The 13,457-nt window shown below is 40.6% G+C and overlaps 1 protein-coding gene across 1 annotated transcript in view; it reads left to right on the top strand.

Moving 5' to 3' along the window:
• KIT (KIT proto-oncogene, receptor tyrosine kinase) overlaps positions 1-13,457 on the top strand; it is a 111,593-nt gene that overhangs the window by 34,938 nt on the left and 63,198 nt on the right. Inside the window, exon 2 of the mRNA XM_026699875.2 lies at positions 3,172-3,417. Within this exon, the coding sequence (XP_026555660.1) occupies positions 3,172-3,417 (246 nt within the window). The remainder of the gene's footprint in view (positions 1-3,171; positions 3,418-13,457) is intronic.

Genomic DNA, 13,457 nt, shown 5'->3' with positions numbered 1-13,457 from the left:
TGCCAGTTTGAACTGAGGTATGTGAGGCAATTGGCATTTGGAACAGAGTTCTTTTCAGGTGGGGAGGGGGAGTAGAATGTGTAACTCCTTAGCATCAGAGTGTGTTAATATAAGGCAACTGGCAGTTGGAACAGAGTTCTTTTCAGGTGGAGAGGGGGAGTAGAACTCCTTAGCATCAGAGCGTGTTAATTACTGTATAAGAAATAGTATACCCATACTATGTGATTGGGTTATGCAGGAGAAATTTGGTTCACAATCCATTGGCTCGGTGGTGGTCAGTGATTGAAACACATAAGGGAATATCGCTCCCGCCGCCTTGAGCCCGGAAGCTGCTCCATAGGTGGAAGGCGTAGACATTTTGGTGAGGTACCAACGTTTAGTATTGTAAGGAGCCCCAGGCTGCTGAGTGAAGCAAGATTGAAGAGCACCTGTACTTTTTTATAGACACACTAATGTTGATAAATAAAAATTAAAATAATGGTATCTGTCATTGCTTTCTATATTTTTTCTTATTCTATTATCTAATACAGCATGCATTAAATAACAACACCCTGCATTTCTTGACCATTGTCCAAGTACTAACCAGGTCTTATATTGCTTTGCTTACAGATACGGCGTTATTTGTGATCTGTCATTATCTTTTTCTGGCAGTGGGAATTTTTCCATTTGGACATGATCCATTATGGGGTCCTGCATTTCATGTCTCTGCTGGAATTTAAATCCTGACCTTCTAATAAATTCAATCAATATTACGCTGCCATGCCCGATCGTTGATTTGAAAAGCTCTTCACTGACGAGGTTGATTAGATTTTTTTAAAAATCTGATCCTCTCTCTTGAGTCTTACTGTAATTTAGCTTCATTGGATTTCCCATCATCCAAAATATTTACCTGACACCTTTTTAATACCTCTGTACATTTAAGACCTGCTAAGATGCTAAGCAAATGCATCCGAGACTGAGTTATTGTTTCTGCAATTCCATTTGTAGTCTTCGTCAGCTTTGGAAAGAAATAATGAATCAATGTGTTCTGTCTGTGTTGGACAAACAAATTATTGGGCATGAGCTAAGGTCCACTTATAAAGCTACTTGATTCCCCCAGTTGGTGATATCATACATGCCCATCATTGTAGGGAAATAAAAGCCCTGAATAGTGTTTCCTTTAATGTTGGGTTTGTTTACTTGAAATGGATGTGTTTGTCAATGAGAATCATACACTAGCTAGTAGTTAAGCCATTATTCATTGAGAAATATGTGTGTTCCCACTGGATGTCAGTAACTGGTAAGTGGTTATTGGATGCTCCTCCTCCTCCTGTATTGTCTTCATTGTAACCGAAGAGGAATATGGTACATCTTGACTTTGAAAAATATTGGGTCACAGACAGCTGGAACAAAGAACGTTGGGATTTGCATAATTGAGTTTATGCTGATAGGTGGTTGGTATTTGTAGGCAGTAACTAAGAACATATCATACGTAAGCTAGCTAAATGATGTTTCATGATATATATCCAGTTTGAGTTTTACATCACAAGCGTTGCTATTTGCATGGAAGGGAAAGTGTTAACTATGAACGAAGAAGCTATAATGTACGTCAATAAGTATGAATTGGCATCATTTTGGTTCTTGGGGAAATCTATAGAAATAAGAATTTCATAGATTAGTGAGAATTATATATTGTGCTCCAGCGAATGAGAACAAAAACTGAGTTTGGGAATAATTGTACAGCCTTCTAAATGAATGAGATCCAGGGGGGAAAGTTATTTTGTTAGGTGTCTCCCATGCATATATACATGAATGAATGAACGAATGAATGAATGAATGAATGGAAATCAGAGGAGAGGTGTCATGCCCCTGGTGGAGACTGACTCTGAGGAAGAGGAGGAACAGCCAACAGGGAGTGGAAGTGTGGCTCCAGAGGTGGTGGAGGAGGCTGGGGAAGGGCAGAGGCTGGCTGAATAGTCAGGGGAGGACCCAGGCCTATCCCCTCTTCATCCTAGGGCACGCAGGGAGGAGAGGATAAGGGAGAGATATGGTGGTCTCTGGAGGAGAGGGCTTTGATCCTCTTCATGGGCTGCAGCTGTGACAACTGAATAAGAAAATAGACATACATACAGGTGAGGGCTGGAAACAAAGCATGGAAATATCTCTAGTTTATGGTTCCTCTCTGAGTTTGGCGTCCTTCCCAGTGTGCGTTCTGTTATCTTTGGACGTCCTCCAGCCCTTATCTTGCCTGGTTTGTGTTGCTTTTTTCCTCCTTCTTGTAACTGTGTGAGGACTTTTTTGTCTTCCGTCAAGGATATTTGGAGCTTGGAAGCAAAGTGAAGGAATAAAAGGGGCTTCACCTGTTTTTTATGACTGTGTTTATTTTGTATCGCACCCTGGGTCATCACAATAGGGTAGATAAAAAGTGGTCCAGTTATTCAGAGACCTGACAATGCATCAGAATGGGGACTGTTTGGTGAGTGTTCAGTTAAAAGATAAAAGTATTTTTTTTTCTTTCAGATTTGTGGTTTAAGTGTCAATAAGTTCATGACAATTCAAAGTTACGATGACATTGGAAAAAATGACTTACTGCTAAGAGTCACTTATTCCAATGTCTTGTAACTTTGAACACCTAGACTTCTATAACGTTTCATAGTGTTTCACAGCACTCTGTAAGACGTTTACAGGGTCAGCCTCTAACCATTTGGGTCCTCATTTTACTGACCTCGGAAGGATTGAAGACTTATGACCATTTTTCACACTTAACAACCATTCCAGCATCCCCACGGTCACGCGATCACAATCGAGGTTGTTTGGCGACTGACTCATATTCATGACGATTGCAGAGTCCTGGGGTCATGTGGTAACCTTTGGCGACCTTCTGGGAAGCCAGATTGTTGTGGTTCGCGGGCAGCAGGTGCGGGATGGCTGAGGTCTCAGAGAACGAGGACTAGATAGTTAAGATGTATTTAGAAGTATGTATACCATCATGAAAGCATTTTAATGAATGGAAATGATGTTGTATATAAGAAAAAATGTTTAATAAACATTTTTAAAAAACAGAGTTAAGAGGTTTAATGTACATAAGATTGCAAAGTAAAGAGATTTAACGTATATAAGACTGCAATTTTTTCTTAAAAAAAAAAATCGGAGAATAATAAAACGCTAACCATATCATTTATTTTTGGGCAGGTGGTGCACTATCCATTTCCCCATCAGGATCTCCTTTGGTTGTGAATAGCGGGCAAGAATTTAACCTGACCTGTACAAATGATGGCCCAGTGACCTGGGTCTTTTACAGCGCTGACCCATCCACGAGGTTAAAGAATTTCAAAACTAAAGAAGTGCGCGTTACTCACGCAAGACCCACAGACACAGGAACCTACCTATGCAAGAGCAAGAAAAACTCGAACAGCTCCGTTTATGTTTTTGTTAAAGGTAAATTTCATTTTCCTTTCTTCACTTTCCCTTCATCGCAAAGAGGCATTTTCTAAAATGCACTGGGTAGGAAGGCTGGATTCGGTTTGCACTTATGGTCATCCTGTTTATATTTGCAGTGGTTCCGTGGTTAAGATGCTGGGCTTGTCGGCTGGAAAATTCGCAGCCTGGCTTCGATACCCGAACACCACATGATGAGTGAGCTCCCGTTCCTTGCTCCAGCTCCTGCCAACCCAGCAGTTCAAAAGCACACAAGTGCGAGTAGATAACAGATAATCAGAGTTGGAAGGGACCTTGTAGGTCATCTAGTCCAACCCCCCACCCAAGCAGGAGACCCTACACCATTTCTGACAATTGGCAGTCCAATTTCTTCTTGAAAGTCTCAAGTGATGGGACTCCCACAACTTCCGAGGGCAACTTCTGTTCCATTGGTTGATGGTTCTCACTGTCAGAAAGTTTCTCCTTATTTCCAGATTGAATCTCTCCTTGTTCAGTTTCCACCCATTATCCCTTGTCGGGGCTTTAGAAAATAGCTTGACCCCTTCCTCCCTGTGGCAGCCCCTCAAATATTGGAAGACTGCTCTCCTGTCTCCCCTGGTCCTTCTCTTCACTAGACTAGCCAAGCCCAGTTCCTGTAACCGTTCTTCATGTTTTAGTCTCCAGTCCCCTAATCATCCTGGTTGCTCTTCTCTGTACTTTTTCTAGAATCTCAACATCTTTTTTTTATAGTGTGGTGACCAAAACTGGATGCAGTACTCTAGGTGTGATAAATAGGTACCACTTCTGTGGGAAGGTAACAGCGCTCTGTGATGCTGGCTATGTGACGAAGGAAAATGTCTTTGGACAGCACTGGCTGAATAGTCTTGAAATGAGCACTACCGGCCTAGAGTCAGCAACAACTAGCGGAGTTAAATCCATCGGGACCCCTTTACCTTTATATATATATATTTCACCCCCCCGCAAATCCTAGGAAAACAGCATGTCCAGTAAAACACTTTTGAACTACTGTGTGTAACTCATCCTCATAATTTAAACAGAATATCTGAATAAGTGTTTAGCTGTGCCACCGGGGAGAGGAAAGAGGGGGGCACAGGGTGTGCTCAAAAAATTCAAGTCATGGTCATGATCTGTTTCTCATGTGTAATCGGTGAACATAAAAAAAAAAACAGGCAAAGTGATTCCACAGCTGCTCCAGTGAGTACAGCCATAGCAGTCCAATCCCTTTGGGCAGCGTTAAGTTGGGAAAGATAGAAAGCCATTACGTCCGGTGGAAGCTCCACCTTCTAAAAACACGATACACGACTTCTTGCACAGCTTCAAGTCCCTGGCAAAATGTTGATCTGAGATGATATCAGTTTCAAAATGCTGTTTGGAGGAAAGGGGTTTTTTTTTTGTATGTGGTATAATCACCAGACTTCTTTCTGGATATTAAAGACAGATAACACTGAAAATTATAGATTGACACCTAAATAGTTATTTCAAATATTCCGGCATTAATTTATGGAATGGAAGGGACCTTAGAGGTCTTCTAGTCCAACCCCCTGCGGAGGCAGGAAACCCTATACCATTTCAGACAAATGATTGTCCAATCTCTTCCAGTGTTGGAGCATTCACAGCTTCTGGAGGCAAGTTGTTCCACTGGTTAATTGTTCTAACTGTCAGGAAATTTCTCCTTAATTCTTGGTTGCTTCTCTCTTGGACTAGCTTCCATCCATTGCTTCCTGTTCTGCCCTCAGGTGCTTTGGAGAATAGCTTTTTTTTAAAAAAAGTTTTTTATTTTATAACAAAAACAAAGACAAACAAATAAAACCACGTTTCTGTTCTACAGTGTGCCAATTGTGTACATATATCTTGTGCACATAGTAATATTATCATACATTTCTTACTTGTTTTATGTTTATAACCATTCTAATCAATATTTTATATCACATTTATCAATTATTGTATTATTAACATATATTCAAAAATATATTTCATCTTTACTTAAATTATATTCATATTCTTATACAATCTAACTCAATTGATTACGATACATTATACTATTATGACATATTTCAATTTCTAACTCTACTATCTAGCCATTCATAGAATAAATTCCAAATTTTATAATAATCTTTTTCTTCCTGTTCTCTAATTGCCATTGTCAATCTACTCATTTCTGCACATCCCATTATTTTCTTAATTGTTTCCTCTTCCATCGGAATTTTCTCATTTTTCCAGTTTTGTGCAGATACAATTCTGGTGCTTTAGAGAATAGATTGATTCCCTCTTCTTTGTGCAGCCCCTGAGATATTGGAAAACTGCTATCATGTCATCTCTAGTCCTTCTTTTCATTCAACTAGACGTACCCAATTCCAGCAACCGTTCTTTATATGTTTATGTGTTCTAGTAGCCAAGAGTTCTCCTGGCTCCATTCAGCATCATGAGAAAAGTGAATTAATTATTTTTTCCCTCCACACCCTAGCCCTAACTGAAAATATCTCTTTTTGAAACTGCCACTTGACGTTAAGAGAGGGCCCAGGGATGTAAAAGGGTGAGTCAGTTTGCAAATCTGAATCGGCCACCTCAGATAAGACTTTCCGTCTGCCTCACAAGTCAGCCTTGTTTTTAAATTTCAAAGATTCTTAGAAGAAAGATTACTGTCCTTCAGGCAAGTTCATACCACAGATGAAACACCTTGCAAGCCATGATGATGTCAAAACAGACACGCGAGCAGCTCGATAGCATCATACAAGCCGTGTATTTTATCATTTTGCACAGTGTAAAGTGACACAGGTATAAACAATTTGTGTCCTCACTGATTCATCTCTGGCAGACAACTATACAAAGACACCAAGGTAGTCTGGCGATGATTGATTGCGTAAATTTATACAGCCACTCATCTTAATCAAAGGACCCTAGGCACCTAACGAAGCTATAAAAACAAAACCAGCCCTGCAGACAACTGAAAATAAAACATTCCAGTCAAAATGCTGAACTCCTCAATCAAAATGTGTAATCAAACTGTATTGCCCTGATATCCTGATTGTAAAGCCTGCAGGGAAGAGCTGGATGTTTAAGGTGTACCAAAATGCCAACAGAGTCAGGGTCATCCAAATTAGGACAGGTCTCCTGATATAGAAAGCACATCTACTGGAATAACATTATTTCGGAGGAGGGATGTGGAACCTATCTACCCTACCAAGTCTATAGTAGTAGTATCTCAATTAATAACAAAATGGACTGATGCATTATGTAAGAAGAACATGAGCAAGATCTCATTTATTCTGAAATAAAGAGTCCTATTTTTTTTTCCAGGGCACATCCCTGCAAGGGAAATTAGTGGCAGGAAAACATATGTCTTTGTTTATAACTTGGGCTTCAAAAACCATAATCAAAGAGCACTTCTGGAAAGTGAACCTAAACACATTTACTAAGGTGTAAGCCTGATTGAATCCAGTAGGACTTCAGAATAAGCCTGCAGAAGACTTTGCCACCAGCTGTTCTGACCTAGGCTTTCCAAGATAAAGCCCCTTTTTATTTAGGTTAAAGTGAATTCCTCTCCAGCAAACAGTCTTTTGTGAGATTTCACAACTACAGACTTTTATCAGGCTTGGAGAGTTGCCAGGTCAATATCTTCCAAACGCCAGTCTGTAGCAGACAATACTTGGCAAGAGGTCGGGAATAGATCTTCACCCCAATGAATTGAACTAATTGTCTCCTGCAAACACCCCTCCCCTTTCATTCCTCTTTATTCCCTATGGGAGGGGCCATTCACTGTCCACCTGAGCCTTTAGTCTCGAGTCAACCCTTGTTCCTTAACTGTTCCCTTCTCCTGGCAGCTCTGCGCATGTGCACATCAGGAACAGGCTCCAGCTGTTCTTCTGCCCCACTGATCTCCGACTCTGAAGGCAGCTGATAACTGTCGGACGGCCCTGGCCCCATCTCTGCCTCCAACGCAAAGCACTCATCAGAGCCTTCCCCAGACTCCCGGACTGGCCCCTGTTCCTCCTCCCCAACCTCCTCACTGTACGAGTCTGCCGCCAGCTCTGCTGGCCACTGGTGCGATACAACACATGCACAGGTTAATTATATTCTACCTACCCTCCTTCAAATCAACATGGCCACTGCTCCAGATTCTGTGTTCTACCCAAAATGGCAAGGTTGATTGTCTTACGGCTTTTGACATGCCCGATAGATGATAAAGAAATGAGGGCGTAAGATACGCTTGACTGGCATCCAGTGGTTTATCTAGACTAGCCAGGAAAATAAAAGCATAACTGGTCAGGCATTTGCTGGGTGACTTCCCATTCTATTCTTGATTTAGTCAAAAAATGGATGAGCGTAATTGGCCCTGTAGTTACTCGAATTAGATGTGGGCAGGGCATCTTTGTCTTCCGTTTTGAGTCCAGATAACTATGGCATTCCTTTTGATTAGGGCACGTGATTCATTTCTATCTGGTAGCTGTATAAAATAAGGCTGGATATGCTGTGCCATCTGGGATTAACAGGTCTAGTTTTTCTTATAGTGTTAGTGAAGAAATATCTACTTTTTAAATTTTTTTGGAATATTTAGATAATGGATCAGTACTTGATTTCTCTATCCCTTTCAACGGGCAACTATCTAGATGTTGGATATAGCGTGGCATTTGAAGCCAAGAGGATCCTGAATATAATGGGTTTCTACTGTAGATCTTTTATGCCTGACTCGTGTAACAAACATCTAGTGAGGCTACACTAATTCAGTGAAGAATAAAGCTGAAAAATGTCTCCACAATTTCCCCCTAACCTTTTTTTGACATCAACACTGAAAGATGTTATTTGACCCAAGTTAAATTTTAAGATTGAATCCTGGGATCTTTCTTTCTTTCTTTCTTTCTTTCTTTCTTTCTTTCTTTCTTTCTTTCTTTCTTTCTTTCTTTCTTTCTTTCTTTCTTTCTTTCTTTCTTTCTTTCTTTCTTTCTTTCTTTCTTTCTTCCTTCCTTCCTTCCTTCCTTCCTTCCTTCCTTCCTTCCTTCCTTCCTTCCTTATATTTGTATGGCTGTCTATTTTAAAACCCAAGTCTTGGCAGCCCACAATAATAAACTCCCGTACTATAAAAACCACAAACCACAAATCTGTAACACACAACCAAAAACTTCACCCCTTGGGAGCCTCAACAACCAAGCCCAAACTTCCTCACTCTGTTTCAGTCCCTGGGTAAAAAAACAGATTTTGATGGCCTCCTGGAAGGCTGGAAGGGTTTGGATCACCAGAGTAGGAGGGTGTTCCACAAGGTAAGGGGAAGCCATAGTAAAGTACCACAGATGCCCACTGTAGCACGCCTTCCCTTTGCTACTACATAGCGTCCATTTGTTGTCATACACGTGAAAAACCAGATACAGCACCCACCAAGAATTAAGTCCATAGGTTTTTATTCAAAATTTGCCTTGAGCAGTGCAACTCCAAAAAGATCCTGTCGTCTTGTTGATATTCAAACCGTGTCTGTCTGTACAGGCAGATTCGAACAATGCCCCAGTGAAGCCAAAGGCTTTTGAGACTAGAATGAAATAAAAGATGAGAAGATCTGGATTATGGGTTTCTGATGAGTCCTCTGGGGCAGTGGGCAGCTGTTCTGTGGGCTTTTATAGTTCTAAAGAGATTTTCGGAAGCATCCACAAAAATAAGTTCTATGTTTTGCCAGAGCATCCATAATCATCATCCATAATCAAACATCCATAATATTTTAAGGACTGGTCCACACATGTATACGGCTTTACATTTCTTCAACAGCCAGTAATTGGCATTTGAATGAATGGATGGATTGCCCTGAAAAAAGTTGTTTTGCTAATATGAAATAATCTGGAACAACTATTAGGAGACTTCAATTAGTGATTCCACTCCCCCATAATTAAATACATCATTTAGAAGGGTCTAAGTATGGGAACCTGATGATATTTTGTTTGAAAAACCATATTTTCTGATGTTGCCTTTTTTTTTTTAACCACTGTTGGAAACTGCCCTTTAGCGATACTTGGATATAGCATTCAGCTTACTGAATAATTTAAAACCTAGGAAAAACCTTTTTCTGTGACGCTGAGCATATAGACTTTGCCATCAAACAAATGCAGGAGTATAAAAATTTTGTTACCATTTTACATTATACATTTTTTTATTTATTAAGATTTCTACACTGCTTTTCCACAAATCCCATCAAGATACTGTGGAAATTAAATGGGAAAAAAAAATAAAGGAGCAGCAAACATACGTATATGTACCATCTCCTGGCAAATAAACCAACAGGCAAATAAGAAAGATATCTTAGCACTTTATTGAAAAGCTGAGGAGATATGGGTTGAGAAGAGAGCGGTTTGGCAAATAGAATACAACTTTGTTACCAATTAAGATCTATTAATGTTCTGCTCAATTAAGAAGGGATTAAACATCTTTGAAATGGAAAAAAAACCTATTCATAGCAATCTACTGAAAGGTGAATTTTATTGTGTAAGGTCCATTTCTAAACAAACAGGAGGAAATTGAACCTTGTCGGAAATGTTTCCCTTATTTTCCACCACTTACCAGACGGGTTAGGATGATATGAAAAATAGGAGCAAAATAATTAATTGTTGTGATTGTGAGTGTGTATCAGAACGACACCGTTTCATCTGTGATACTGTCCCCGCAGAAATTAAAAGCATTGATTTCTGGTAGAGAAAAGATCCAGCTTTAATCTTGCGTAGCGTGAGCAGCAACGAAAGCCATTCTCTATTTAAAGCCTTTATTTCTCTTGAAATCCAAAAGCTGAGATCATAATCGTTAATAGATTTATTTTTTTAGTAGGAATTTTCCCCAGAACCTGGACAAGACGTCATTCAGTTCTTTCCATTTTGCTAAAAGCAAACAGATCTCTGGTTTGAGAAAGGAGAGCCCTCATCAGACTGCAAAGAAAAGAGAAAATGGAGGCATTCGATAGAGTTAATGCTGTGATTTGGACAGCAGTGATAAGCCTAATCCTTGGAAACTCACACAGACGAGGTCTCACCTTCTAAGCCAACTTTCCTTTCAACTTCAGTAGCTGACCCAGGGAAGCCTTTGTGTGTAACGCTGTGTGTGCAAAGGAATTGACGATGGGGGGGGGGGTCTCTTGTGTGACGGACATCACCGCTGAAAGGAAGGGTGCTTTTGATGATCAAAGATCACCAGCTCAACGTTCGTAGGACAGGGTTCATTTTCACTCGTCCCAGGTGGCTTTTAATCCCTTGTCTAATGTCTGAACAGAGTTTAAAATTGATTGTGACTGAAAGATTTGCATGGGACCTTCCATCATTACACTGACAGACTTAAGACTAGGGATCTGACTTATTTATAAGACAGTGCTCTCTAGTATTCTACTGGGTGCTTCCGCTTTATTAGAATGATGATAGCTGCTAGCACGGCAGCATCGTATTATAAGCAGCACCCTTTGGAGGTTGATGGAGACACTGGAGCATATGTACAAGAGGGGTGAGATTTGCACCACAACATTTCAGTGCTGTTTGTATCATTCTCCCCTCCATGCTGGCATGTCTGCCTAGCGTATGTATGTGTTGTGGTTCGCTGGCAGTCTGTGCAGATGGCAGCGGTATCAGACAGTGGGGAGGAACAGGGACCAGTCCGGGAGTCTGGAGAGAACTCGGATGAGGGTCCTGTGACCGATGCAGGGATGGGGCCAAGACCATCTGGGAGTGGGGTGCTGACTCCAGAGCCTCTGGAGTCTGGCAGCAGCAAGGCAGAGGACCCAGGGGAGCCTGTTCCCAGGGCGTGTGTGCACAGAGCTGCTAGAAGGCAAGAGCAGCTGAGACAAAAGGGACAATTCAGGAGTAAGGCTTGGAGATGATGGCCCCTCTCAGAAGGTATAAAGGACAGGCAAAGGTGAAGAAACCTTTGTAGGAAGCAAAGTCATCCGTTCTGTTCGGATTAATCCTTGAAGCTCTGTGTGGACTTTGTACTTCGGTTGGTTTTTTTATAGTTCATTTGGCACTTTAGTTGTTGGCAGCAATTCAAAGGAGAGAAAGATGGGTGCTTATCTCGAGGGACTGTTTGAGACTCATTATAGGCTGGGAATGAACATAATTCCCACTATTGAAATAAAACGAGTTGTTTGAACTAAGCGTGTGCTTAATTACGGTCTCGGGAAGCCTTGGTCAGAACATTATGTATGGCTATCTGGTTATCTGAGGGACCGTCTTTTGCCAGTTACGGCTACCTAATCCACTGGAGCAGGGAGGCAAGGAATGTTGCAAGTTCCTTCTAAGGAGATACATCTGACAGGACCCAGAAGAAGGGCCTTCTCCGTGGTGGCTCCCTCTCTCTTGAACATCATCCCCCCGGAGATTAGACTGGCTCCCACTCTGAAGCTCTTTTGGAAGGCCCTGAAGACGTGGTTCTGTCAGCGGGCTTGGGGAACGTCTAGTGGGATGGAGCCCATTAAATGTCTAGTATGAATGTGTGTCGTCTTCAGGGTGGCCGGTTATTTTATTATTTTTTCTTTTTATTCTTCTTATTTCTTTTATACGCTGTTTGTATATCCTTGTAAGCCACCTCAAGTAAGCTGCAATATAAAATTTCTAAATAAATAAATAAATAAATATACACATGAGCCCCCTGTAACAAAACTTTCCAATCAGTAACACTGTATTAAGAACAAAATATTTTAGAATCAGACAAAGCCATAAAATTATCTAATCCTGAGCAGGATATGAATCAGCAACAACAGTCTATCATTGAAGTCAAAGAACTAGAACATTATCACAGAGGTAGAATTGGGAGTATCCTCACCTACAATTCCCATAATTCCCAGCCAACATGCTCATTGTGTTGTTAACTACCTACACGAGCAGGCATTGGGTTGGAGAAGATATTCTGAGGCTTCTCCCTAAAGATCTTATCAACTTCTTGATCTTCTCCATTTAAGGCCTCCACTACAGGGCAACTTCCAATGAGTGTGCAATTATGGAAATTAAGGGAAATGCCCTTAAATATTTTGTAGATTTTCTCCCAAACGCTACATTCTTACATTAATTACACTTATTCTATATTGGTGACAGAATAAGGAAAAAAACAACCGTGTTATTTTTCTTACTAATTTTCCAAGTAGAAAAGAAAGGATTTTAACTGGGATTAAAAAGTAGTTAAGGATTGTGCAACTGGTTAAATACGTGTGCAAAGATTTGAATTGCCTACATATTGCCTATGTAAAAACCCTTGCTGTAATAAACATGCCAAATGCCTGTCCAATTAGCATTTGCTGGAACAAATGGGGTTCACATTTGCATAGTGTATAAAAACTCTGGCATTTCAAAGTGCCAAAAGAGAATCCCATCTAACCTCCAAGCAGCACCTGATAGACTATTACTTCTTTGAAATTGGAGAATGCTTGAAATGGTGCTTTGTGATCTCTGTATAAATCAGAACATTCTATGCTTCGCTTTGCTTTGCAGTGAAGATGCTAGAAAGACAGGGCCAGATGGTTCAAACTGTGAGCGGTAAAGCTGATCAGATAGCAATTATCATTAAACAATGATTTAGTTCACTTTGAGCTATTTTTTCCTTGTTTTATTGCCACTTCCCTCCATGATCACTCCAACTAGAATATTTTGTTTTGGCCCCAGTTTGGTACAAACTCATTTTTTTTTTGGTACAACTGTCCATTTTTCTTCAACGTGATCACCAACCCAAGTCCCTGGCCCCTTTCTCCCTTTGTCCAGAACAGAAATGTCTTACAGAATGGAAATAGATGTGTCCAAGATTTTAAAAAAAATCTTGTTGAGTGCAATGGGAAGTGGGGAGGACACATCAATTCTCAAATACCTCATTATCAATTGACTTCTCCCTGTCCCCAAAATTCTCTTCTGTGTAGGGGATCCCAAATAGGTTCCACCTTAAATTGTTCTCCTTGACCCCACAATAGAATCATGCAATACTGGGGCTGGAAGGGACCTTGGACCTAGTTTGCCCAAGTCAGGAAACCTTATACCGTCACCAGTGTCCAATCTATATATGTATAAAAACAAAATACCACTCACGCATCATCACAAAATCTC

The sequence above is a fragment of the Pseudonaja textilis genome, chromosome 6, assembly GCF_049901715.1.
Source record: "Pseudonaja textilis isolate UNSWEBS1 chromosome 6, rPseTex1.2, whole genome shotgun sequence".
NCBI lineage: Eukaryota > Metazoa > Chordata > Lepidosauria > Squamata > Elapidae > Pseudonaja > Pseudonaja textilis.
The sequence above is the reverse complement of the archived record's forward strand: the minus strand, read 5'-3'. Positions and strand labels throughout refer to the sequence as shown.